We start from the raw sequence: 27,726 nt of genomic DNA on the forward strand, positions 1-27,726 counted from the left end.
TTCTGTCTCGCAACCGCCCCCCATACGTTCACCAAGGTCATGGTGGTTGTGGCGGCGTCTCTCTGGAGACAAGGCCTTCTCATTCATCCCTACCTGGACGATTGGCTCATCAGGGCGAAGTCCGAGGGAATGTTACCGCTCTCTTGGAATCCCTCGGATGGGTAATCAATCAGGCCAAGAGCAACTTGGTTACTTCTCAAACATTGGAGTTTCTGGGAGCTCGGTTCGACACTACGGTCAGGAAAGTTTTTCTCCCGATGGACCGAATGCACAAGCTAATGGGGCAAGTTTGTCGCTTACCGGCTCTTTCACTACCCAAGGCCTGGGACTACCTTCATGTTCTCGGCTCGATGGCATCTACCCTGGAGGTGGTTCCCTGGGCTTTTGCTCATATGAGACCATTGCAACGAGCGTTACTTTCCTGATGGGATCCCAAGTCCTTGAAAAAGGAGCTGACTGAGATTAAAGATCAATTAGCTTCAATTAAAAGTAATACACCCTCATTGCATTACTCAGAAAATAATTCCCCAATATCACAGAAAAGCCAGGAGTCAAGAAAAGGATTTTCAGTAGGCTCAGGTAGGCCCCACAGTCACCCATTCTTGACAGATGGGCAGCCAACAGGTATACCCCCCCACTCAAACAGGTCATTAAGAAATTCTTTACAATCCAGGATTACAGTGGGCTCTGGTAGAATTAGACCTGTGATGAGGAGACACACAATGTACCAAATGCAAAAAGAACAACAAGCCTTCTCTATATTAAAAACTGAAGAAGTTCTTGAGAAAAACATTGAAGTGTTACCAGCAAAGAGAGAGAAAATACAATGCATGCAGTATTTCAAGATCCATAACCAAAAGAAAAATCTAATTGAGATGAATAACTCTGTCAACAGTGGCACAACTACAAAAAGAAAGAGTGAAGTGAATAACAAATCTCAACTAATATCTTATAAGGAGTCCAGGAAAAGCAATAATCTTAAAGAGAGTACCTGGAAGGCTATGACCACAAATGCTCATAGTTTGGGAAATAAAATCCCAGATCTGCAGGCCCTAATGGCTGAGGCAGAATTGGACATTGTTGCTATCACAGAAACATGGTTCACAGAATCTCATGAATGGGATACAACAATACCAGGCTACAACTTGTTAAGGAAGGACAGAGAGGATAGAAAAGGGGGAGGTGTGGCTCTTTATGTTAGAAACAACATCCAAGCATCTGAGCTACAAGGAAGTTGGGGTAAGGAAGAAGCTCTATGGCTCGACCTAAAAAAAGATGACGGAGCGTCCATTTATATTGGAGTGGTTTACAGGCCTCCAAACCAAAAGGAAGAGCTGGACAGAGATCTGGTTGAAGAAATCCATAAGATAGGTAAGAAGGGAGAAGTGGTGATCGTGGGTGACTTTAATATGCCAGATGTAGACTGGAAAATTTCATCTGCAGAAACTAAAAATAGTAGAGCGATAGTGGATGCCATGCAAGTATCTTTGTTCAAACAAATGGTGTTGGAACCCACGAGAGAAGGAGCTATACTCGACTTAGTGCTCACTAATGCAGATAATGTCTCAGATGTCCAGGTGGGCGCCCACCTCAGCAGTAGTGATCATCAAACGGTATGGTTTAATATCACTAAAAGAATAGGGAAAAGAACCACAAAGACCCGAGTTTTACAGTTCAAAAACACAGACTTTGAGGAAATGGGGAAGTACCTGGAGGAAGAACTTAAAGGATGGGAGAACGAGAGAGATGTGGATCAACAGTGGACCAATCTAAAAGGAGCAATCACCAAGGCAACTGCTCTATATGTTAGAAATGTAAAGAAAAGCAAAAGAAAATTGAAACCTATCTGGTTCTCAAAGGAGGTGGCTGACAAAATTAAAGCTAAAAGAACAGCATTCAAGAAATATAAAGGATCCCAAAGGGAGGAGCACAAAGAAGAATATTTGTATCAACTGAGGGAGACAAAGAAATTAATCAAGTTGGCAAAGAGTCAAGCAGAAGAGAGGATTGCCAAGGAGATAAAAAATGGTGACAAAACATTTTTCAGATACATCAGCGAAAAGAGAAAGGTCCAAAGTGGTATAGTGAAATTGAAAGGTGGTAATGATCAATGTGTGGAGTGAGACGAAGAAATGGCAGAAATATTAAACGAATACTTCAGCTCTGTGTTCACTAAAGAAGACCCTGGAGAAGGACCATCTCTACACAACAAGAAACTGGAGGGAAGTGGAATGGATATAAACCCTTTTACAGTAGAAAATGTGTGGGAAGAGCTAAAGAACCTGAAAGTGGACAAAGCCATGGGGCCTGATGGGATTCATCCAAGGATATTGAGGGAGCTCAGAGATGTTCTGGCAGCTCCGCTGTGTGACCTGTTCAATAGATCCCTAGAAACGGGAGTGGTGCCGAGTGATTGGAGAAGAGCGGTGGTGGTCCCGCTTCACAAGAGTGGGAACAGGGAGGAGGCTGGCAACTACAGACCGGTTAGCCTCACTTCAGTGGTGGGAAAAGTAATGGAGTCACTGCTGAAAGAGAGAATAGTGAACTATCTACAGTCCGGAGAATTGATGGACCAGAGGCAACATGGATTCACCAGGGGAAGATCCTGTCAGACAAATCTGATTAACTTTTTTGACTGGGTAACCAAGGAATTGGATCGAGGAAGAGCGCTTGATATCATATACTTGGATTTCAGCAAAGCTTTTGATACGGTTCCGCACAGGAGACTGGTGAATAAAACCAGAAGCTTAGGAGTGAGGGCCGAGGTGGTGACCTGGATTGCAAATTGGCTGACAGACAGAAGACAATGTGTGATGGTAAATGGAACCTTCTCTGAAGAGAGAGCGGTTTTAAGTGGTGTACCACAAGGATCGGTGTTGGGACCGGTCCTGTTCAATATCTTTGTGAGCGACATTGCGGACGGGATAGAAGGTAAGGTTTGTCTTTTTGCGGATGACACGAAGATCAGCAACAGAGTGGACACGCCGGAAGGAGTGGAGAGAATGAGACGGGATCTAAGGAAACTGGAAGAGTGGTCGAAGATATGGCAGCTCAGATTCAATGCCAAGAAGTGCAAAGTCATGCATATGGGGAGTGGAAATCCGAATGAACTGTATTCGATGGGGGGGGGGGGGGGGGGAAAGCTGATGTGCACGGAGCAGGAGAGGGACCTTGGGGTGATAGTGTCTAACGATATGAAGTCTGCGAAACAATGCGACAAGGCGATAGCAAAAGCCAGAAGAATGCTGGGCTGCATAGAGAGAGGAATATCGAGTAAGAAAAGGGAAGTGATTATTCCCTTGTACAGGTCCTTGGTGAGGCCTCACCTGGAGTACTGTGTTCAGTTCTGGAGACCGTATCTACAAAAAGACAAAGACAAGATGGAAGCGGTACAGAGAAGGGCGACCAGGAAGGTGGAGGATCTTCATCGCATGACGTACGAGGAGAGATTGAAGAATCTAAATATGTACACCCTGGAGGAAAGGAGGAGCAGAGGTGATATGATACAGACTTTCAGATACTTGAAAGGTTTTAATGATCCAAAGACAACGACAAACCTGTTCCGTAGGAAAAAAATCAGCAGAACCAGGGGTCACGATTTGAAGCTCCAGGGAGGAAGATTCAGAACCAATGTTAGGAAGTATTTCTTCACGGAGAGGGTGGTGGACGCCTGGAATGCCCTTCCGGAGGATGTGGTGAAGACCAGAACTGTGAAGGACTTCAAAGGGGCGTGGGATAAACACTGTGGATCCATAAAGTCAAGAGGCCGCCAATGAAGAGTGGGTGACTCACCAGAATGACAGCTACTGCCTGGAGACAATACCCTTATTCAATAAACATACACATGCTTACTGTGACTCCAACATCACTCTAAGCTTCAACAGCAAGAGGAAATGTGGAAAAATGGATTTACACTCACAAAGAGGGGAGTAGCTGGCTTGTTACGGCGGTTACTACCTCAAACCAAATAAGCCTGATACTTCACCTTCAATGCATATACAGCATAGTTCTCTGCTTCAACGACAGGGGAGAAGAAAAAAGGGTTCGCACTCACAAAGCGGGGAGTAGCTGGCTTGTTACGGCGGTTACTACCCCAACCAAATGTGTCTGATACTTCACTTTCGATGCATATCCAGCATGGCTCTCTGCTTCAACGGCATGGGAGAAGACTGATACATCACGCATTTCCAGCATAGCTCCCTGCTTCAACAGCAGGGGAGAAGAAAAACAACCAATAAGGACTGTATAACATAGTCTGGGTAAAACAAATAAGCATGGGTGTAGCTTGCTTATTGCGGCGGTTACTACCCCTACTACCCCTAACTAATCAAGCTAGATATTTCAATGGTGGGGGAGGAAGGTAAATAGAACCAAGAGCTAAGAGAAACAGATAAGTATGAGAGAAAAAATGTGTGAAGCTTGCTGGGCAGACTGGATGGGCTGTTTGGTCTTCTTCTGCCGTCATTTCTATGTTTCTATGTTTCTATGTAAGTCGGAGAATTTTCAATTCCCGCTGCCGCTCACCGATCACGCCAGGTCCAGTCTTGGATGGTGGCTTTGCCCATACAACCTGTCACGAGGAGTGGATTTGGAAGTCCCAAACTGGATAGTGGTGACCACCGATGCCAGTCTCTCAGGCTGGGGAGCTATTTGCCAGTATCTTTCAGTGCAGGGCAGCTGGTCTCCGGAGGAGTCTGGATGGTCGATCAATCGCCTGGAGACCAGGGCGGTTCGCTTGGCCGTGCAACACTTTCTTCCTCAATTACACCATCAGGCGGTTCGCGTCTTATCCAACAATGCGACGACTGTGGCCTACATCAACCGTCAAGGAGGCACCAGAAGTCAAGCCATAGCTGCACATGGCTTGGGCGGAGCAAAATCTGGCGCTGATTGCGGCATCTCACATCGCCGGGAAGGACAACATACAAGCGGACTTTCTAAGTCACAGGCGCTTAGATCCAGGAGAGTGGGAGCTCTCGGACAGAGTAATGGATCTCATTTCTCACAGGTGGGGGACTCCCCACATGGACTTGATGGCAACGCAAGACAATGCCAAGGCTCCTTGCTTCTTCAACTGCAGAAGGGATCACGGCGCAGAGGGGGTCGATGCGCTAGTACTACCCTGGCCAACTTCTGTTCTCCTTTACGTGTTTCCTCCTTGGCCTCTGGTGGGCAAGGTGCTTCGCAGGATAGAGGTCCACCCAGGGACGGTGATCCTAGTGGCTCCCGAATGGCCCTGATGCCCGTGGTTCGCGGATTTAATCAATCTGGCTGTGGACGAGCCTTTGCGACTCGGCCATCTCCCACATCTTCTTCATCAAGGGCCTATGTGTTTTGACCAGGCAGATCGCTTTTGTCTAGCGACCTGGCTTTTGAAAGGAGGAGATTAAGGAAGAAAGGATACTCTGAGGAAGTTATCACTACTCTGCTTCAAGCCAGAAAAACATCTTCCTCTCTCTCGCATATTAGGGTGTGGAGAGTTTTTGAGACGTGGTGTCGTGAGCGAGATATTCTTCCCCAACATGCTACGATTGCTCAAATGTTAGTCTTTTTGCAGAATGGTTTAGCCAAGGGCTTGTCTTTTAACTCCCTCAGGGTACAGGTGGCGGCCCTAGGCACTTTGGTAGCTCGGTGCATCTCATCTCAATGTGGTGCATTTCCTCAGAGGAGTAAGGCATTTGAAGCCCCCTGTACGTCCGGTGTGCCTGTCGTGGAGTCTTAATTCGCGTATTGTGTGATCCGCTGTTTAAACCCCTTAAAGAGGTGATGTTGAAGGATCTTACCTGAAGACGGTGTTTTTTGTGGCTATAACGTCAGCTCACAGAATTTCTGAATTACAGGCTTTCTCTTGTAGGGAACCTTTTTTGAGGATCTCTGATTCGGGGGTGTCTCTTCGAACTGTTCCATCTTTTTTGCCTAAAGTGGTATCCTCTTTTCATTTTAAGTCAATCAGTTGAGCTTCCTGCCTTTCCTAATTTGTCAAACGATGTACATCATGCACGAGAGCTTCGTCAGTTAGATGTTCGGCGATCCTTGTTAAGTTACTTGGAAGTCACAAACTCTTTCAGACTCTCAGATCATTTATTTGTCCTATGGAGCGGCCCCAGGAAGGGTCATAAGGCGTCTAAAACGACTATTGCAAGATGGTTGAGAGAAGCCATTTCCTCTGCATACATTTGCAAAGGCAGACCTGTTCCTGAGGGCCTGAAGGCCCATTCTATCCGCTCTCAGGCAGCTTCATGGGCCAAATCCCAGTTGGTATCGCCTCAGGAGATTTGCAGAGCGACTACTTGGAAGATATTCCACACATTTGCTTGTCTCTACCAGTTGGACGTTCAGGCTCCCGGGGATTTTGGCAGTGGCGCACTGCGCGCGGGACTCGCACAGTCCCACCCAGTTTAGGGAAGCTTTGGTACATCCCGTGGTCTGGACTGATCTGGGTACATACAGGGAAAAGAAATTTGGTTCTTACCTGATAATTTTCATTCCTGAAGTACCACGGATCAGTCCAGACACCCGCCCAAGGATTAGGAATGGGTAACATGGAGATTTGTATTTCAAATGTCCGCGCGCGCATATTCAGGTTATGTTACTGCAGCATACTAAGAAAGAAAGTTACATATTTATACATTCTTGCAGTTCTGCTCTTGCTTGATTCATTGCTAGTATTATTCTGCTTTGATACTCTGTATACTGAAGGGATGCGGAGGCATACCAGGTTAAGTGAGGGTGCCTTTCAAGTTTTTCTCTGTCTTCACCTGCTGGAAGGGAGGCATAACCCATGGTCTGGACTGATCCGTAGTACTACAGGAACGAAAATTATCAGGTAAGAACCAATTTTCTTTTATTCCAGCTAACTGGATAGCTGGATCAGTGACTTATCTGTCTATCTGACAGTTGAATATCGGCCCCGCTATGTCCAGCCTCTTATCCAGCTAGATTTTATTCAGATAGATCATTATCTGGCTAAAATCTAGCCAGATAAAAATAAGGCATTCTGGGAGGGGCTATTTACCCGGCTAAATTAGCTGGAAAAGTTGCAATATTAAAACTTATCAGGCTAAGATATATGGCTAACTTTACACCTGCTATTGAGCAGTCCTAAAGTTAGCTAATTATCTTTACCTAGCTAATGTTAAACTTATCCGGGTATATTCAGCGGCACAGCCACACCACTGAATATCCCAGATAAGTTAGGTGTATCAGTCTAGTTTGGCTAACTTACTTAACTGGCTGTGTCCGAATATTGATCTCAGAAAATGACGTGGTTTGCAGCAAATTCTACAGAAATGTGAATGTGCTGCATTGTGCTAACTTGAGATAATTTACCAGTTTAAATCAAAGCTTATCCCAGTCAGAAATGCCAAAGTCGACTGCTGATGTGACAAGTTGGATTATTACTTTGAATTAATGTATTTGTTTATTCCTCAGGTCATGAACATTTAACATGCTCCACTGATGCCTCAGGCCTGCACTTTGATCTGGAGCAGGTATTGGCCCCTGTCTCTGTGCTGTCATCCACTCATCTTCCTAATGATGCTCCCACAAACGCACCTCATGCTTTAGAGCTTGTTGCTGAGGAGGACAAAACAAATCCTAAGACAGAGGAAGATGCGCATGAACAAGAATAGTGGAAAGAGAGAACACTGCCATCCAGTGTTATAACACTACAACTCCCAAATTATGCATCTAGATCCTTTACTGATGATAGCTACTCTGGTTTTGGTTACTTAACTGTTTTAATTTCTTTGAAAATGTATGCAGCTGTGGCACATAATTTGCCAGAACTGTATTGGTCTGATCAGATATTAGAGGGCATTTATGGGTGTTGCCTGCTTATCAAATTAGTTCAGCTCATTGACAGGTTGTATGACTTTCATAAGGTAAGAATAATCCAAAGATGTTCTCAGTGCACAGCCTTTCAAGACCACGTATGTCCTTTCTTCAGATGATCCAGCTCACTTTAAATATTTGCATACAAAAAGAAGCCAAAGATGATGGCACAGTGGAGATTCCATTTAAATTGGGGTTAAATGTCTGTTTGAGCTACAATATAAAGACTACTCTGTGTGTGTGAGCAGAGCATCATGCCCTGCTTTACTTCAGTGGAGGGGAAAGGGACCCAATGGAAGAGATCCATATAGCTTGTAAACACAAATTCTATTTTTTATATTGTCATTGTGCCATCCAACCCAGACATGGACACAGCAAAGAGGCTGCATAGAATGGTGCAGCTTCCCATTTCTACATTAAAGCAGCAGTTTTAAGGTGCCATGTCTAAATGTTTCTGCAAAAAATCACTTTATAGTCTGTGTGTGCAGCGCATCTTGAATGTTTAGGATTTTTCTAATGCATGGCTTAATGCAGGGCATGGGAGCTGATCAGAGCCCTTGCTTCAGCTCACCTCTGGGTCAGACAGCACTGTCAAATTAACAAGTTGAAAGCTGCACTATAGATACATAGCTGAAATTAGGTTTATTCATGCTTCATATGGACAGACAGTCAGACCTGCAGGCACAGCAATACTAATAGCACACTCATGCCATAACTATATTTTGCATGTATCACCTTGTATGGTGTTGTCCCCTTTGAACCGTTTCTTTTTTCTTTCCTGAAGCTTACCTATTCCTCTGGTGTGATTACATTTATTTTTATTTATTCAGAATTAGTCCTAATAACAGATCTCACCTCCAAACATTTTTTATTCTCTTACTTCTGATTTGCTGCCCCATCACCCCAGTAGTCATTTCAGTTTCAGAAAAGATCTATCACACATGCAATAAGTCGTCATCTTGAAAAAGTCGATTGTGGTGTGGCCTTTACCTCCAGGGTCCATTATTTTGTATTCAGCACTAGCAGGCACAGCTTGTGCAGCTTAGAGAAGTTACATCATGAACTTCCTCGAGATCATGCTCCTACCTTCTTTAGTTTCTCTGAATTTAGATGCAGAAGCAAAGTGGGAACAAAATTTAAGGAATAAACTTTTTTTTTTTTAATGATGCTTTCTCATGATTTTAGCTTTTATTAGTCAAAAGAAATGCAATTTTATTAGTCAAAAGAAATGCAATTATGCTTTCTCATGATTTTAGCTTTTATTAGTCAAAAGAAATGCAATTTTAAAATGTTTTATTTTAGATTCCCAAAGGTTTGATTTGTCTTGTTTGATATAAAGCACAGATTAGCGCTGTTTATAAAATGTTAGCTTTCTCCTAGGACAAGCAGGATGTTAGTCCTCGCACATGGGTGACATCTTCAGATGGAGCCCGGCACGGAAAACTTCTATCAAAGTTTCTGGAAGCTTTGGCTGGCACACTGAGTGTGCCCAGCATGCCACTATCCCTGCATCCACGCAGGATCTCTCTTCAGTCCTTTCTTTTCCACAGAGCTGTCGTCTCGTGGAGATGGAGCATGTGCTCTTTAGTCGGGAAAAACGTGAGTTTTTTCTTTGCGATTTTTTTTGCCTACTTTTTCTAGCGCTGGATCTCTCTTCAGTCCCCTCTGGTTCTTCTCGGTTGGTGAGTATTTTTCGCTTTTCCCGTTTCTGCCAGACTCTGGGCACCTCATGGCTGCCTCGGGCTTTCACCGATGCCCCAAGGGCTCCCCAGACTATGTCCCTAACAGATCCACATGAAGTGTGTATCCTAGGCCTGAGGGCATCACACGATGTCCGCAGCTGCGACTTGTGTGTCCAGATGACCCCGAAGGGCCGTTGGGCCAGGCTGGACAAAATGGAGAAGGTGTTTGGCTCGGGCAAGTCCGAGCCCTCTACTCTGCTGTTGGCGACCTCTATGCCTAGGGACCGAGGGGAACCAAAGGTCCTTGATCCCTCGGTCACCACCCCTCCCCTGAAGCTCTCAGGGCAGGGGGGCACTGGGGATCGGCCAGTCTCTATGTCCTCAAAATCCCAGACTTCAGGATTGTCTTCATTGTCCTCTGCACCAGGGAAAGACCGGGCCAAGCACCGTGGGAGATCCCGCAAACATCGGCACCAGTCCCCATCTGCGCATGGGACCAGGCATGTGAGGGCCATGGCGTTGTCGCTCTGCCACCTAAGTGGCCTCAACACAAGGAAGCCCCATCCTTCCTCGATGTCCTTGGTCTGGGGCCGTCCAGACCAGTTCTGGTGCCAGACATCGACCCTCCTTGGGACTCTGAGGAGTAGTTGGGCCCAATCTCCCCTCTCATTGGAGGCATTTGAGGCGGAATTGGAGTGTATGGTGTGCTTGGTGATGGATTGCGCTTTGCGCAAATGGGAGCCAGCACCCCCACCACTAATACCAGTGCCTTCACCAATGCCTTCGAGGCCGGTGCATGCACCGATGCTGGTGCCCGTGCTGATGCCGACTGCTGTGACTGGGCTTGAACCATTGTTGGATCACCCAGGGCCGGTACAAGGGTATTGTGATATATTTCGGCATGGTCCTCCCGTATCAACACAGTACTATCTGCCAACATTCAAAAAATAACATCCCTACCTATGAAAAGAATACCACAAATATTACACCAGAATCTAAAATATCAATACACCTCCTATCAGGAAAACAGAACAGGCCAAGCTACTACAGATCCCTACAGAGAAACCACATGTTAAAAGAATGCTTCATCTCAGTCTTTGCATGCAGAACACAAACCCTCCAAATACAGAATAAAGCCACATAAAGTATAAATAGAAATGTGCAGACAAAAACTGAACTGTAAAATGCATCACGCCAGATTCTATACAGTGCAACAATTGAAAACCAAAAATTTCACCATTCCTCATGAAACAGTCAATAAAATCAAGATATATAAATCATTAATCATAATAGTAAAATCATACAAATAAAATAATTTCAAAACAGCTTATGAATAGATTATCCAATAATTAAAGACTCATGCACATTTTGAAAGCTTTACCAAACACCAATAAAATATTTCAAAACAGCAGACACATCATATACTACCCAATAATTAAAATAGTAGTCAATCAAGAAAAATTAACTAAAAGCCACCTTTACTTACCCTCTCCAGCAGTTCTCCTAATCCTTTCCCTTGCAGGCCACACCAGAAGCAGCAGTAGATGCTGAAGCTCTCCTCACGGTCCTCTTCCTTACGGACCACAACCAGTTTCTTCTCTCTCTCACACACACACACCAGTCCCACCCTCAGGACCAGTTTCTGTCTCTCACACACCAATCATCTCCCCAACTAGTCTCTCTCTCTCTCGCTCGCACACACACAAGCACACACATTCCGTCATCTCCCTGATCAGTCTTTCTCACACATATACACATCACCTCTCTGGCCAGTCTCTCTCAATCACACAATGCTCTCGCTCTCTCTTACTTACACACAAGCTCTCAATCACACACATGTTCTATCTCACTTACAAACAGGCTCAATCACACACATGCCCCCTCTCTCTCACAGCCACAGCCAGCCAAAAACATGCTCCATTTCTCTCTCGCACACACACATTGACACACACAAGCAACCTCCCTGACTCACATATACACCACACACACATACAGAAGCACCTTCCCTGTCTCACACACAGAAGCACCATTCCTTTCTCACATACACACACACAGAAGCACCCTTCCGGTCTCAAACACACACACAAAGGCCCCCAGCTGAACAGATCGTCTTCAGCTCCACCGACCTGGTCTCCGGCGGCAGCTAGCAGCACCAGTCTTTATTTCTTCGGCCCCCGCCAGCCTGATTTCCGCTGGCAGCTAGCAGCACCAGTCTTTATTTCTTTGCCCCTCCAGCCTGGTCTCTGGCGGCAGTTAGCGCCGGTCATTATTTCTTCAGCCCCCGCCGGCCTGGTCTCTGGCGGCGGCTAGCAGCACCGGTCTTTATTTCTTCGGCCCCTGCCAGCCTAGTCTCCGGTGGCAACTGGCTGTGCCGATTTTCTTTTCTTCGGCCCCACTGGCCTGGTATCCGGCAGCAGCTGGCTGCGCCGATCTTCTTTTCTTCAGCCCCGCAGGCCTGGTCTCTGGCGGCAGCTAGCAGTGACGGTCTTCTTTTCTTCGGCCCTGCCGGCTGCGACTAGCACGCAACACACTAGTTGAGAATCGCTGGCCTAGGTCCTGCAGCTGCCACCAGTGTCAAGAATCAGGACAAAAGTTTTTCACAATTCTGAGCAGGTCTGATGGAAGCAGTAGGTGGCTGCTGGGTCGCCCCTAAACCTGTGGCACCCTAGGTGATTGCCTAGTTCGCCTAGTGCTTCCACCTGCCCTGGGATCACCTCGATGTCCTCCTCAACTCCCAAGCAGTTGATATTGGTGCCATGCGATTCCTTGGTGATCCGAGTTGGTCCTCGTGGGGGATTCCTTGGGAAATGAGGGCCCGTTGGTGCCATCTGCACCTCGAGGTCCCTCAGCTCTACGCCCGACACTTCTGGGGCCCATGGTCGTCCCCCCCCCCCCCCCCCAGCACTTGCGCCTAAGGATATACCAGAGGCTGTCCACCCAGCTGTTTATCTCATTTGACTCTAACTGGCTGGGCAGGGCCATTACTAAGCAGACTCTTTCCACCTGGCTAGCAGACTGTGACTCTTTCTGCTATGACCAGGCAGGACTGCATCTGGACAGCCATGCCATGGTGCACTCCATAAGGGCCATAGCAGCATCCATGGCCTGCTTGCATGCAATTTCGTTGGGAGAGATCTGCAGGGCTGCGACATGGAGTTCTCTTCTCACTTTCGCTGCGCACTATTGTCTGGACAGGGAAGGCCGGTGGGATAGCAGGTTTGGCCAATCTGTCCTGAGAAACCTCTTTCAGCTGTGAACTCAACTCTTCTACCGTGGGCCCCTGGCTTTTTTTCAGGGTGTCCCTGTGGTTACTACCAGAACCTCTGTTGTGCCCCTTGGCACCTGGTTTGGTGACTGTTGGTCCAGCCTATAGCTAGGGATTCACCCATGTTTGAGGACTTCCATCCTGCTTGTCCTAGGAGAAAACGCAGTTGCTTACCTGTAACAGGTGTTCTTCTAGGACAGCAGGATGTTAGTCCTCATGAAACCCGCCCACTGCTCCGCGGAATTGGGTTCTTCTGGTTGGTTAGTTTTTTTTCTCATATCTACGTACACAACTGAAGAGAGTCCCCGTGTGGATGCAGGAATAGTGGCATACTGGGCATGCTTGGTGTGCCAGCCAAAGTTTCCAGAAACTTGGACAGATGTTTTCCGTGCCAGGCTCCATCTGATGATGTCGCTCATGTGTGAGGTTTAAAACTCTGCTGTCCTAGAAGAGCACCTGTTATAGGTAAGCAACTGTGCCTTACAGCTTGGTGGAGAGTTCTGAAGAAAGTTAAATATTTCAGGACCAAAGTTGGGAACTGTAAACTAAAGCAGATCTGTCCCCTAAATTCTCCTTCTTTATTTTCAGGCTCAGCAATTTTCTTCCTTTCCTTCCAGCTTAATTGGAACCAGCCTTTACTAGGGCTATAATCCCATGAACCTTCAAGCAGAACTATCTGGAGGTTTGCCCTGTTTTTATCCCCTTCCTGTCCAGCACAGCTTTCATAGAAACGGGCCATGGCCAGACCCCCAGTCCATGGCTCCTTCTGGTACATATAATCCCATGTCTGACCAATAGGAGTTGTCATTGTGCATTAGCTGGGTTTTTGCTCTCTCCTCTCCAACCCCTTGCCCTGACTCCCTAAGGCTGTGAATACTGCTTCTGTAGCATCCCCATCTTCAGTTAATGTGTAGAGCATAAGCTGAACCCAAGAATCAAATCCAGCATGGCAATACACATCATTGTCATTGAATCACTTTGCCAGGAACACCCACTCCCACCCTTCCCTGCCTCCCCCTCCTCTTCTACTTTAAAGGAATCCAAGAGATAGCAGATAAGCATTATAAGGTGGCTGAAATTTGTTTTTTAAGTCACTATTTTGTATAATTTGGGGTTTGTGTTTCTCCTGCCTGCTGGGCTGTTTATATCTGCTGGGGGAAGTGATATGCTGAACAGAGCCAGTGTAGTAAAGCATAAAAGTAAATTGGCTTGTCATAGTGCTCCAGAGTTCCCTCTCTTTTCATAATTTGGGGAGTGAAAAAGAAACGAAAGAGTATGTCAAAAGAGAGACTATATAAATAGAGAGGCATAGTAGATAGACAATGCTTAAAGTAGGTCTTTTATTCAAATAATATATAAGGAATTTTTTTATGGAAAATTTAATCTTTTTGCAATTAATTTTAAAGAGAAAAAGCAGGTTTTTTTGGCCTGGCAGTTTCCTCCTGCTCCTTTTGGACTTCAGTTCATTTGGAACAGGACCTGTACTGGCTATGCCACCATGAGCCTTCATTGACAATTGCCCAGGGCTTTCATCGCCCTCCTAGCCATCTCAATGGCAGTCCTTGGCTGGTTCCTTCGGAAACTTGGCTACCCAGAGTGTGGTCACTAAATGATGCCTGAGAGTGCCTTCTCCCAGGGACTGTGAATACTGCCTCCGCAACAGCCCCAGCCCACCAGGTACTCTGCATGGCAGTGCACAACATTGCCATTCAGCCATCAGGCCAGTCCTTAAAAGAAAAAAACATATTAACATTTATGTTTAATTATGCCTGGTTAATTTTAATATGGTTATGATTTACTGTATTATTGTATTTGGAGATCTGGAAGCGGTGAATGGTATTTGAATTAACAAGCTGTGTACTAGAGACACTCTACCCACACATAGATAGCTACATTTTAATGATGCTGTTAGTTTAGAGAATTTTTACTTCTAAACCTCTGAAAGGTGTTCGTGTTTCAGTATAATTAGTTTTAAATATACTGGAATGCATTGTGGACTTGTCAGTGCTTGAGTTAATTTTATACAGCATTTTGTTTTTATTTTGCATACAACTTGAAACAGCATTACTAGCTCAATTCAAAATATCAACTTGCCACTTGCTCAGTTCTGTTGCTTCATCTTTTGAATCTTATTCCTAGGCCTCTCATCTTCTCATAACACATTTAATATTTTATAATTTCACCCCTTTTTGTTTTTCAGTGAAAGGAATGTACTTTTCACTATAGCTGTGTCCTCTAAAAGATCTTCTTCCCTGACTTTGCTGTTCAAGCTGTTTTCAGGCCTGCATAAGGGCCACCACAGGTTTGCCATTCCCCCCCCCCCCCCCCCACACACCCTCGATTACGTAGATTCATAATGGGAGGGACTAAGGAGAAGAAGCTGTTGTCACTACTATTAATCAATTCTGTAGTGCTACTAAATATATGTAGCACTGTACCAATATAAACAAGAAACCCTGTTCCATGCAGCTTTCACCAACTCTAAACACTTCTCTAAGGACAAGCAGGATAGCAGTCCTTTCACATGGGTGACATCATCAGATGGAGCCTGGCATGGAAGTTTGATTTCAGAATTTCTAGAATTGCCCTACTAAACCTCCACATTGGGGACCCTTCAGTCTCATCTTTTCCAAGCAACCCACCGGTATGTTTGGGTTCTTGCCAGGTACTTGTGACTTGGATTGGACACAGGATGCTGAGCTTGATGGACCCTTGGTCTGACCCAGCATGGCAAGTTCTTATGTTCTTAGTAGGGGACTTTTTCTCTTTTACTGTTAGAGAATGTTTTCTTCCCAGGACTGCAGGATTCATCCTTTGTGGAGCTTCCCTGTCTTTTCTCACCCCTTTAGTCACCTTTAGGTAAGTTTTTGAGCATGTTTGTAAGTTTTCATTTTTTTTGGCAGCCACTTGGTGCAAAGGTACTGCGACATCAATCCAGTGGCAATCATGGTTTTTTTCCTGACATTTAGTCATTTGATTTCGCTATATACGTTTTTCAACTAATGACCCAGAAGGAGAAGAAAACCAGCTGCTTTGAAAAGTTCCCCCATGCAAAAAGATAATCTCTCTCATGGATCCCCCATGATAGATATTTCTTTTGCCTGCTGGCCCACCACTACATCCAGGTGGGTCACCTCTGTGCAACCATAACCCCAGAGGGAATAGTTCCTCATACAAAAGCATTTTGAGTATCATACATTTGGCCCATCAATATTGGAGGAATCAACATCGAGGGACCAGGAGACATTTCCATCAGCTGAGAAGACATTTTCTTCTAAGTACTTGATCAGCAATGAGGCCTATTGGAAGTTCTATCTTCACAGTTGACTCATCTGACAGAAACCTAAGACAGAGCATTCTTTGTGTTGGGTTCTTTTATTTTAGAACACTTTACCAGAACATCTCTGTATGTCAGTATGTACACAGACCTTTAAAAAAAAGGGCTAAGGACCATGTTGTTTAAAATGGCATTTGAAGGCTATGCCTTCAGATTAGCAATTGGTTGAGCTGATGCTTCTATTTCACAGAAGGACAATTTACTGACGTGCGCATACATTGGATCTATCATCTACGGCCAGATATCTGTCTTTTTGTCATGTGTCATTTTATATGTGATTTTATGAAGGTATTTTGTTTCCTGCCTTGATTTGGAGAAAAGTGCAAGATATAAATAATCGTAAAACAATAAACAGGGTCTTCATGCCCATCTTAGGCAGCAGAGAACCCCAAAGCCACAGCCAGCATCCTAGCCAAAACCTGGAATGGGATTTTGACTGAATGTGAAGAGCAGAGCCTGAATTCTGGTATCTGTGCCAGAGGATCTTCCTGTTGAAGGGAAGCTGAGGTTTTACATAAACCATTGGTTGTGGCTAAATTCAGACAGGACCACAGATTGTATCTATTGGGTGTCTCATCAAATCACCCACCAAAACCCACTTAATCAGTGTGTCAGTAGAACACAAAAGCAGCTCTCCCCCCTTTTAGAGGCCAATGTAGACAAGACTGTTCCAGGAGGGGAAAGAGGGTAGGAATTGTATTTCAAGAACATCCTGATTTCAACATGATATTGACTCAGTTGATGCAAGTTCACTTTGAACTATAGACTTCTGAGAGCTGAAGTAGCTCACCTGGAAGGTCATATTTTTTGTGGCGATCGTTTTGGCATGCAGAATCATTAAGCTTCAAGCCCTGATGACTCATCCACCTTATATCAAGTTTTTTTACAATAAGGTGGATCTGCACATGTGTTCTAAGTTCCTGATTAAGGTAGTCTTGGACTTCCATCTTAACTAGTCAATCATTCTTCCAACATTCTTTCCCAGGCCATATGTCCACAAAGGTGATTATATGGTCTGCAGTTTGGACTGCAAGAGAGTCTTTGCCTTCTATCTGGAGTGAACTCAAGCCCTTAGAAAACCCACCCACTAACAAACATGGAATTGCTATTGCCAAGTACACTCTTTCTAATTGGCTAACAGATTGCATCTGCTCCTGTTATGCCCTGAATCTAGTGGGTCATGTCAAAGCAGTGCCAGATCCATGGTAATGTTGGTAGCCCACCTGTGATCAACTTCTATGGAAGAGATCTGCAAAACAGTGACATGGAATTCTTTCCACAAATTCAGTTCACGCTATTGCTTAGACAGGTTTGGCCAGTCTGTCCTGAGAAATTTTGTTAAGGTGTAGAACCCAACTCCATTCCTCAAGGGCCTGTTATTTTGTTTCCAGCCTGCCCCCATTTAAAAAAAAAAGTCCTCAAAATACAAAAATGACATCACTGTTTAGGGCTTCCCATTTTTTTCTTTCAGGGCAGTGTGCGGCGAGGCATTCCCCAAGTGTGAGGACTGCCATCCTACCTCCTCGGAGAAAGCAAAGTTGCTTACCTGTAACAGGAGTCCTTCAAGAATAGTACGTACTATGTCAGTCCTCAAAACCTGCCTGCTTGTCCTTGGAGCTGGTTTCTCCAATTATAAGCTAAATTATGAACTGAAAGGGCACCATGTGGACACATGGAAGAATAGCAGGCTCCAGCTGCCTAGTAGGGCACATTGAAAGTTTCTAGAAGCTATGAACTCAGACTTCCATACCAGGCTCCATCTGATATCACCCATGTGTGAGGACATTCATATTGCTGCACTCAGCGAACACCTGATACAGGTAAGTAAATCAAAAGGAAAGAGGGAGACATTCATTTAGCTTCAACTGACATATCTAAATTAAAAAAAAAAAGTTCCAGTGCTGTTGCTTAAAAAGAGTTTCACCTTTTCTTTTTCTGTACAATAGTGAGTTTTAGAATCCATAGCAAAGAGTTCTAGTAGCCATGTTGGACCTGGAAAAAACTGGTTGTGATACTTTTATTTGGCCAACAGAAAAGAGAATGCAGTATGTAAGCTTTCACAATCACACAGGTCCCTTCTTTTCAGATGCTTGTCATTAGAAATATGAAAATCTAATGTACTCACCTAAATTAGAGCCCTCTGTCCTCCCCAGAAGATAATCAAGTGCATGGCTTTCCTAATGTGAGTTATTTTACTGAAAGAATATCCATTAGTGGATTATGACCTTCTGTTGCTGTGTTGGTTACAGAATAGATGGAGTGCTGGGGAGATGGTGATATCTTTAATTGCACCAACACAAAATGCCATTTGGCTATAAAAAAAAAAATAAATAAATTCACAGCCCAGTAAGAATACCACCAACTTTAACATTTTTGAAGAACAGATGTGCCGTTTTAAATGGGAAATGTAACCCTGTGGTATTATGGGGTGGTTTTGTTGTTAATGCCTATGGGGAAAACGCCATATAATGCAGCCGGGTGCTATTACGTGCCTCCTGGCAATTTATAGAAATCTCCAGTGGGTTGTGGGAAAACACTTATTTTGCTGGAAAAATGTAAATACTGTTAAAAAAAAAAATGCCAGCTCTGGGTGCTTCATGGATCTCTCTACAAATGTTTTGTTTCATAAAACAAAAGTGGAGAAAGTGATGCTAGGTGGATGATTAAGCTTGTTCATTCATTTAATAATGTTTTCTTTTTAATAGTGCGGTTGCTGTGGTGGTACTTTTCCATTCAATATACTGTACTAATTTTCTGATGCATATTGAAAAATTATATTTATATATTAAGTCCTTTCTGCTGCACAAAATCAGTTGTCAGAACCACCAGCAAAGAGGTTTCCATGATTCCTCATTAAAATAGCCACTGTTCTTTTGTAAATAGCGGTGCAAAAGGAAGTCACCATTCATTTTCTTTTAAAATGCATAAAATGTGATGAAGTATTGTAGAAACAGAGAAACTGAAATGGGGAAAGTCTCATACTAGTGGCAAGTTAGGTCTGTTTAACATGGGATACAGATTAGCTTTCAAGCAGCACCTACACTTCAGTTTAAATCATTAGTTAATTATTCTTAATTGGCCATTTTTATGCTGTGCATTATGGGATCAGAGTTAATTATAACTTGAATAGAGACACTTCATGTTCCACAAAGCTAATTGCTATGAAAATGCATCTCTTCACCAGTGAACTTTTGTATTTTATTTCAAAAAATTACAAAACTGTAATATTAAAAAAATTGCTGTTCTGCTTTGCTGAGATGGAAGGTTGATTTTGGCATCAGGTATAAATTGAATTGGAAGAAAACCACCAAAAGATTTCAAAGTTAAAATATCACTGGAATACTAAGTTGATCTCTCGAATGCATGACATGAGTGAATGCACCCCAGATAATTCGGAGTATCTGGTATAGAGCATAGACTTTCCTTCTGACTTGTCCACCGCATTGGCAGTAAAGATGATAGTGGTCGGTATGCCTGACAGTCATTTCAGCTTCTGACTGAGAATGCGTATTATGTAAACATATTTCTCTATTTTCTCTGAATTAATACCAAGAAATGCCTCCATTTCGGAGCGGCCTGGGAGGGAACTTCCCAACCCCCTAGCCTAACCTCCCTTCCCTTAACCCTCCCGCCCCCTAGCCCTATCCTAAACCCCCCTGACCTTTATTTTACCTGTTGCGCCTGCCAGCACGCAATCCTCTGACACAGCAACAAATGGCCACTATGCCGGAGGCCTCTGGCCTCGCCCCGCTCCCGGACCTCCCCCTCCCCTTTTTCGAAGCCCCGGGATATACGCATGTCCCAGGGGCTTTCTAAAATAGGCCTGGCATGCGTAACATGATTTACACAGGGAGGCTTTTTAAAATTACCCCACAGTGAATAGTGCAGCAGGGCAAAACTTCTCAAAGATGTTGAATTAAACTAATTGCTAAAATTTCAACTTCTTCTAAACTTCTTTGGAGAATAGGGGAGGATTGTGATCTATAATGCATACCTAAGAATCTGTCAGTCTATTCAAGGTATCGAGGACCCTTAGACAGACTGAAGATCAAATTTCCAAGAAGTCCGAGATACCTTGAACAGACAGATTTAAGCATGGTGGCCCTGAACTTACTCTGTTGTTAAAGATTTAGAGCTTTAAAATGAGAATTCTGTCTTCTCCTGGTTCAGTTTCCATCAGCTGATTTCCAGCCCTGCTCTGTCAGTGGGATCCCAGCCTTTCCTGTTCATAGCTCCCATCTCTGCAGGTCTGAACTTAAGCAGCCTGTGCCTCAGCCTAGGAGCTGGAAACATGGCTAAATAAATAAAAAAAAAAAAAAAAAGGCAGTTTCTGGCTTCTTTGCTCTTGTCTTTTTCTTTCTATAGTAATAGATTCTAGAGCCAGCCTTGGTATTGATGTCAAAATGTACTTTAATGTCAGTACTGAACATGATCAGGGCTGCATACTGTGGCTTTCCAGGAGATTGCAGCTGCTCAAATGTGTTGATGGCATGCTGTTGCAGAAGGGTCTTACTTTATTGTATAATAATTTTATCTATGCAAACTGTGAAGCCAGAAGCATTCTCGTACATTACAAAATGATTTATGCTATGAGACCTTTCTTTTGGTAATTCTTAATTAATCTACTGTATTGTGCTAGTTTGTTTAAAAAAAATGATGTATGTTTAATTATAGCCTCATAATTCAGGTAAAATTAGGGTCAGTTTCAAACCAGCATTATGTATGCAATAATGTTTAATGTGCACATTAAAACCATTTGGTATGTGCTAAAAATAGCATCCTATGCCTGTTTGGGTAGTCTCCCAACCCATAGGGGTAGATTTTATAAATGTGCGCGCACAAGGCGCAAACAAGAGTGTGCGAGATTTCAATAGATATGCATGTAGCCGTGTATATCCATTAAAATTCGGGGACGGCGCACAGCCTGCCTCCATTCCCTCCGAGGCTGCTCCGAAATTGGAGCGGCCTCGGAGGGAACTTTCCTTCGCCCTCCCCCCACCTTCCCCTACCTAACCCACCCCCCCCCCCCCAGCCCTATCTAACCCCCTCCCCTACCTTTGTTAAACAAGTTATGCCTGCTCAAGGCAGGCGTAACTTTACGCGCGCCGGGCTGGCTGCCGCGCGCCATGTTCAGGTCCGGGGGCTGGTCTGGAGGCCACTGCCACGCCCTCGGAATGCCCCAGGCCCCCACCCCGCATGATGCGCTGGCCGCGTCACACCCCCCCTGACCCGCGGATTGTGACACGCCCCCCCCCCCCCCAGGAAAGCCCCGGGATATGCGCGCACGCCGTGGGCTTTGCGCGCGCCTGAAGCCTTTGCAACAGGGGGTGTTTGGGCCAGGTTTTCAGGGGGTACGCGCGTACCCCTTTGAAAATTTGGCCCATAATGTGTAAAAGAAAAAAAAATGAGTATGTACCTGAATGTAAATAAGAGCCTTATATGCAAATGAGGCTTTAGTAGGCACACACTAAACAGTATGGCCTGCTGACCTTCACCTGCTATTTACTGTAGGCCTGTAAAACTATAACGATAATACCTGCCTTGGATCAGGTATTAACTTTTTAATGGCCCTACTGTGACAAAGTCTGCCACAGCCACAATTGAAAAGACCACTTAAGAGGATTTCCTTCTCCTTCAAGCCCGTCTCCCTCATAAAGAGCAGAACATGCCACTGTTGCAGAAGCTGAACACACCCCCACCCCCCTTTTTCTTCTCCCAGAGCTAGCACCACCCCACACTCTCCCATCCAGAATGATAGCATCCTCTCTGGGCACCACTTTGGATTACCCTCACCCCTCTGTAGAAATGATGAGACTCCTCTGGGGCTCTGAAAGACTCTCCTCCAAAACAGGTGGCAAACAGTCTGGATGTGCTTCCTTTCTTTCCTGGAGGAAGGCACTGTAAAGCCCTGCAACTAGCATTAATGTTAACACAAAAACACAAGAGTGATGAAGTACTCTCTGGGGCTGACCTCCCCTTCCTCCACAAGAATGATGAAGTCTCCTATGGGGCAATGCCCTTCCAATTCTATCCACCTTGTGAAAACAAGCCCCCCCCTAATGTACTACTTCAGAATTGGCACCAACTGTTCCAGCGGTGCCTCCTTTCTTCCCCTGCAGATGGAACCTCCTATTGGATGATTCACATTTTGTGTGATAATGGCCCTGTTAGTACCATTCTATTGCAGGCAAGTTTTAGCATGGCCTTGATAAAATTTATTGCATCATATGACAGTTCCATTTTAATGTGCACATTTAAAATTTTACTCATTAGCACACAACACTTTTTTTTTTACTGCAGATTTTATTGCATGAACCCCTTTGTTGGAGACAGTTAAGAACATAAGAACATGCCATACTGGGTCAGACCAAGGGTCCAACAAGCCCAGCATCCTGTTTCCAACAGTGGCCAATCCAGGCCATAAGAACCTGGCAAGTACCCAAAAACTAAGTTTATTCCATGTTACCGTTGCTAGTAATAGTGGTGGTTATTATCTAAGTCAACTTAATTAATAGCAGGTAATGGACTTCTCGTCCAAGAACTTATCCAATCCTTTTTTAAACACAGCTATACTAACTGCACTAACCACATCCTCTGGCAACAAATTCCAGAGTTTAATTGTGCGTTGAGTAAAAAAGAACTTTCTCCGATTAGTTTTAAATGTGCCACATGCTAACTTCATGGCGTACCCCCTAGTCTTTCTATTATCCGAAAGAGTAAAAAAACGATTCACATCTACCCGTTCTAGACCTCTCATGATTTTAAACACCTCTATCATATCCCCCCTCAGCCATCTCTTCTCCAAGCTGAAAAGTCCTAACCTCTTTAGTCTTTCCTCATAGGGGAGCTGTTCTATTCCCTTATCATTTTGGTAGCCCTTCTCTGTACCTTCTCCATCGCAACTATATATTTTTTGAGATGCGGCGACCAAAATTGTACACAATATTCAAGGTGCAGTCTCACCATGGAGCAATACAGAGGCATTATGACATTTTCCGTTTTATTCACCATTCCCTTTCTAATAATTCCCAACATTGTTTGCTTTTTTGACTGCCGCAGCACACTGAACCGACGATTTCAATGTGTTATCCACTATGACGCCTAGATCTCTTTCTTGGGTAGTAGCACCTAATATGGAACCTAACATTGTGTAACTATAGTATGGGTTATTTTTCCCTATATGCATCACCTTGCACTTATCCACATTAAATTTCATCTGCCATTTAGATGCCCAATTTTCCAGCTTCACAAGGTCTTCCTGCAGTTTATCACAATCTGTCCCAGTGATGGACATCATTCTTTCAGGCTCTCAAAAAATGCAAAATTTAATGAAATTAACATATGAAGCTACCTTCACTATATGGCAACAGCCAGATATCCAGGTCACTTAATTTTTGGAAATTCAGAAATGTCATGCATTCAGTTTTGAAAGTATATTTTAAAAAAGATGTCTAGTGAATTTATGACTCTTGAAAATTGACAAGTTGCTAGCAGTGAAAGCTGAAATTATTTATCCATAGAACAAGTAAAGTATGGGCAACAACAGTGTAAACTTCCCACCTATCCTGCTCTGGAGAGCTTTTCTTTACGATTGAGAGGGTAATTCAGTCACCAAGTCTGTCCAATCTTTCACCATTTTGCTGAGAATGTCAGTAGTGGTGGGTAATTGTGCCAAATTGTTGTGGTGGATACCTGCCCACCGGACTGAGACCATCAATCTCATTTTACGCAGGCCATAAAATGTTTTTCAAATGGTAATGAGGTTCTCTCATTTGCAGATGGAATTGAATTTGAACTGGTGTCCTAGAAGTAAAAAATTCCTCAATATCCCCCCACATTTAGAAATATTAGGATTACTTTCACCATTCTCTTATTCTAATTTTCTGTAAGGAAAAACAAGGTTCTCTATAGCCTTTTCTCAGTTCTGATCAGTTTAAGATTTTTAACAATATGAACTCTACTGTATCAATGTGTAGTTGTAAGTGCATTGTTTCATTTGAATCACTGGCATCTTTTCTTACTCCTTGTACTGGATGATTTTCATTTTTATTCATTCCAGACTTACAGCAGAACTGTGAGAAATATTAATACAAAATATTGTCTCACCATGAGCTATTGTGGTTGCACATGAAGAAATGTTAGGTAACAGCTTCTGGTTGAATCCTCCTTCATGTTTTCCAAATGGATAGTTCAGTAGGAAGGGTGGTTTATGAGAAAATGATGACATTTCATTTCTAATGGCCTGATTTATAAATGACAAAATGCAATACCACAGAGCTCTATTAAGACAAATAATGTTGAGAAAAGAAGGTAGGTGCCTTAAATCATCAATATTAGGAACTTTGTTAAATAAAAACAAAAAAAACTTTCTGGTTTCTTGACTGTTTTCCTTCCTTAGTTTTATTGTAGATGTATTTCTTGCAATTTTGCATCTTTTCTTATGGCCACATCTCTTGTAAAATATCTTCCCCATTCTATTCTATGTGCAGAATGGAGCACAGACCACACTGTTAAAATTGTACAAATGTTCTGAATCTTGCGTGCAAAGAAATGTTAATATTCTTCTATTGTTTGAAGAAAATATTTGAAATCAATAAAGAGATGAAAAAAATCTGCTTTAAGATTTTCATTTATTTCTTCTTCATACTTTGGATGTATTAAATTGGTACACACAGCTAACGATGATCAGTTCAATCAGTGAATTTCCAAACGAGTAGGTAAGTGTAAAGTTTTCAAAAATTTAACATGCCTTTCTACTTAGGAGAGACCTAATTCTGTTTTATTCTACAAAACATAAAATTAAGTTCAAAAGAAGGAGATGAGAATGCTACCAAAAAGAGACCTCTGTATTTTATAAGCTGAAAATAATGAAACCTTTAAAGGAATGAACAGGATTTTATTGGATTTTTTTATTAATTTGGATATTTATAGAGCATGCTTTGAGCCTGAGCATTCTCAATCTCATGATGTTTTATGGGGGGACCATTAAATGTTAACTTTTTTTTAAAACTTAATTTATACATTTCAGTTACAATATTCAAGACAATCTTGAAAAAAATACAAAACTGAAAAACAGAACAAAGAATAAGGAAATTATTGAATCATTCTTTGAAGACTGTAAATAGAATTGAATATAACACTCCCCCAAAGCAACTAAGAAAAGGAAAAATAGCAGCAGTGTCCCATGACCCAACCAAAAATTGGAGAACTATATGCTAGTGTAGGGAATTTAATCAGCGTAGGCTACATTCCGGACTCTGCTCTCTCCACCATCCCACGGGAACTAACAGTGCAAAGAAATTAACATTTATTTTACCTTATATATGCGATCCAGTCAGCACTGGAACTCATGCTTGATTATCTCAGAACAGATTTATTGTAGACATTAGGTTACCAGAACAAACTCTAACAACTTGGCAATCTTAGAAACTTAAAGTGCATTCTTTGTTAAAAATTCAGTATAAAAGGCAAATTTTAAAAGCCCTACACACGACAAAGCTAGGAGATAATGTGCAGAAGTTGGGATGGTGCGCATCGTGGGGATTTTAAAATGCGAGAGAATGTGCGGATCTCCTGGTACACACACAAATTTTTTTTCAAAAAAAGGGCGGGATACAAGCACGGTCTGGGCGGGGCATGGGCATTCCTAGATTTCTCAATGAAATCTGCGCGTATTTACGCCCACAACGCAAGCCGGGATCCCCTACTGCTTAACTTTACTTCTGCTATGGATAGTGGAAGTACTGAAACAGAAAAAAAAAACCCCAAAAACTAAAGAGGATAGCAGTGTTTTTAAGGGTTGTGGCTAAAAGGGTAAAAGATAGGCTATTTAACTAGGGGAGTTAGGAATTCCTATCCTTTACCTGGGTGAAATGGGGAAACTGTTAATTGCATTAGCCCTTGTCTATTAAAATCCACCCATTTATGCGGAAGAGGTGGTATTTGCGTGCACATGCGCACGTCTATATAAAATTGTGCACATATATATGTGCGTACAGCCTATTTTATATTGTGCCCATATATGTGTGTATGTTATAAAATGGTGCATCCATTAGCACAACCCGGCATATGCACGTACATGTATGCCCACACAGCTGTTTTCTTGGTGAATAGCTCAATGGGTAAGAAAAAATTAGCAGAAGCATAACATTGTCTTAGCTGGAACTTACTTATAATTTATAAACAGTTCTAACTGACTAGACCCCAAACATGAACCAGGATCTAAACCAGTGTCTCAGCAGTTTGAAGATTCTTGTCACCTGACCTGTGCAAGAGGCTAGAAGTCACAATCACTGATTCCATCTCTAGGAAGCAAGCTGTGGGTCTCTGTACCTGGATGAAGGGCAGAGGGCTTCCCTAATTCCTTGAGAACCAGGCAAGTTCAACTCTGGTTAAAGTCACAGGGCTTAAGATGCTTTTCAAAGCAATGTTACAGCACACTGAATCTAGTCTGGCAGCTTGGTTGCAGGGCAAGAAGTGATGACGTGGAAGGCTTCTTGTTGATGTGAATGGAATCTTCTTAGCAGAGTCCTGAGCCACTTTTTCCCAGCTGTTTTTAAGAGATAGCAGGGTACATTTTTAAAAAAAATACACAAGCGCATACTTTTGTTCACGCACCAGGCGCAAACAAAAGTACGGCAGATTTCAATAGATACACGCGTAGTCACGCGTATCTTTTAAAATCCGGGATCGGCGTGCGCAAGGGGGTGCACATTTGTGCACCTTGGGCCTGCCGCGCCCTGCGCGCGCTGCCTGTTCCCTCCGACTCCCTCCACCTTCCCCTCCCTTCACCTACCTAACCCCCCCTACCTTTATCACAAAAGTTACGTCTGCTTGAGGCAGGCGTAACTCGCGCGCGCCGGTGGCCCATTGGCGCGCCATCACCCGACCCAGGGGCTGGTCTGGAGGCCTTGGCCACGCCCCCCGGAATGCCCTGAACGTCGCGCTGCCCCCCGACACGCCCCCCTAGCAAAGCCCCGGGACTTGCAGCACCTTGCAATTATCCACATTAAATTTCATCTGCCATTTGGATGCCCAGTTTTCCAGTCTCACACGATCCTCCTGCAATTTATCACAATCCGCTTGTGATTTAACTACTCTGAATAATTTGGAATCATCCGCAAATGTGATTAGCTCACTCATATTTCTTTCCAGATCATTTATAAATATATTGAAAAGTACGGGTCCTAGAGGCACTCCACTGTATACCCTTTTCCACTGAGAAAATTGTCCATTTAATCATACTCTCTGTTTCCTGTCTTTGAGCCAGTTTGTAATCCATAAAAAGACATCGCCACCTATCCCATGACTTTTTATTTTTCTTAGAAGGCTCTCATACGGAACTTTGTCAAATGCTACTGAAAATCCAAATACACTACATCCACTGGTTCACACATGTTTAATTAACCCCTTCAAAAAAGTGAAGCAGATTTGTGAGGCAAGACTTGCCTTGGGTAAAGCCATGCTGACTTTGTTCCATTAACCCATGTCTTTCTATATGTTCTGTGATTTTGATATATTTAGAATACACTATCCACTATATTTCCTGGCACAAAGTCAGGCTAAATTATCTGTAGTTTCCTGGATCACCCCGGAGCCCTTTTTAAATA

At 43.6% G+C, this 27,726-nt stretch overlaps 1 protein-coding gene across 4 annotated transcripts in view; it reads left to right on the forward strand.

Moving 5' to 3' along the window:
• Positions 1-27,726, forward strand: part of GORASP1 (golgi reassembly stacking protein 1) — a 163,355-nt gene that overhangs the window by 98,784 nt on the left and 36,845 nt on the right. For 3 of the 4 annotated variants that reach the window (XM_029588394.1, XM_029588397.1, XM_029588396.1), the window contains one exon: positions 7,432-8,993. In XM_029588394.1, the coding sequence (XP_029444254.1) occupies positions 7,432-7,631 (200 nt within the window). In that variant the 3' untranslated portion in view covers positions 7,632-8,993. Of the gene's footprint in view, positions 1-7,431; positions 8,994-27,726 lie in introns of those variants that run through there. The other variant, XM_029588395.1, reaches the window with a different exon arrangement.

The sequence above is a fragment of the Rhinatrema bivittatum genome, chromosome 2 (genome assembly GCF_901001135.1).
Source record: "Rhinatrema bivittatum chromosome 2, aRhiBiv1.1, whole genome shotgun sequence".
Classification (NCBI taxonomy): Eukaryota; Metazoa; Chordata; class Amphibia; order Gymnophiona; family Rhinatrematidae; genus Rhinatrema; species Rhinatrema bivittatum.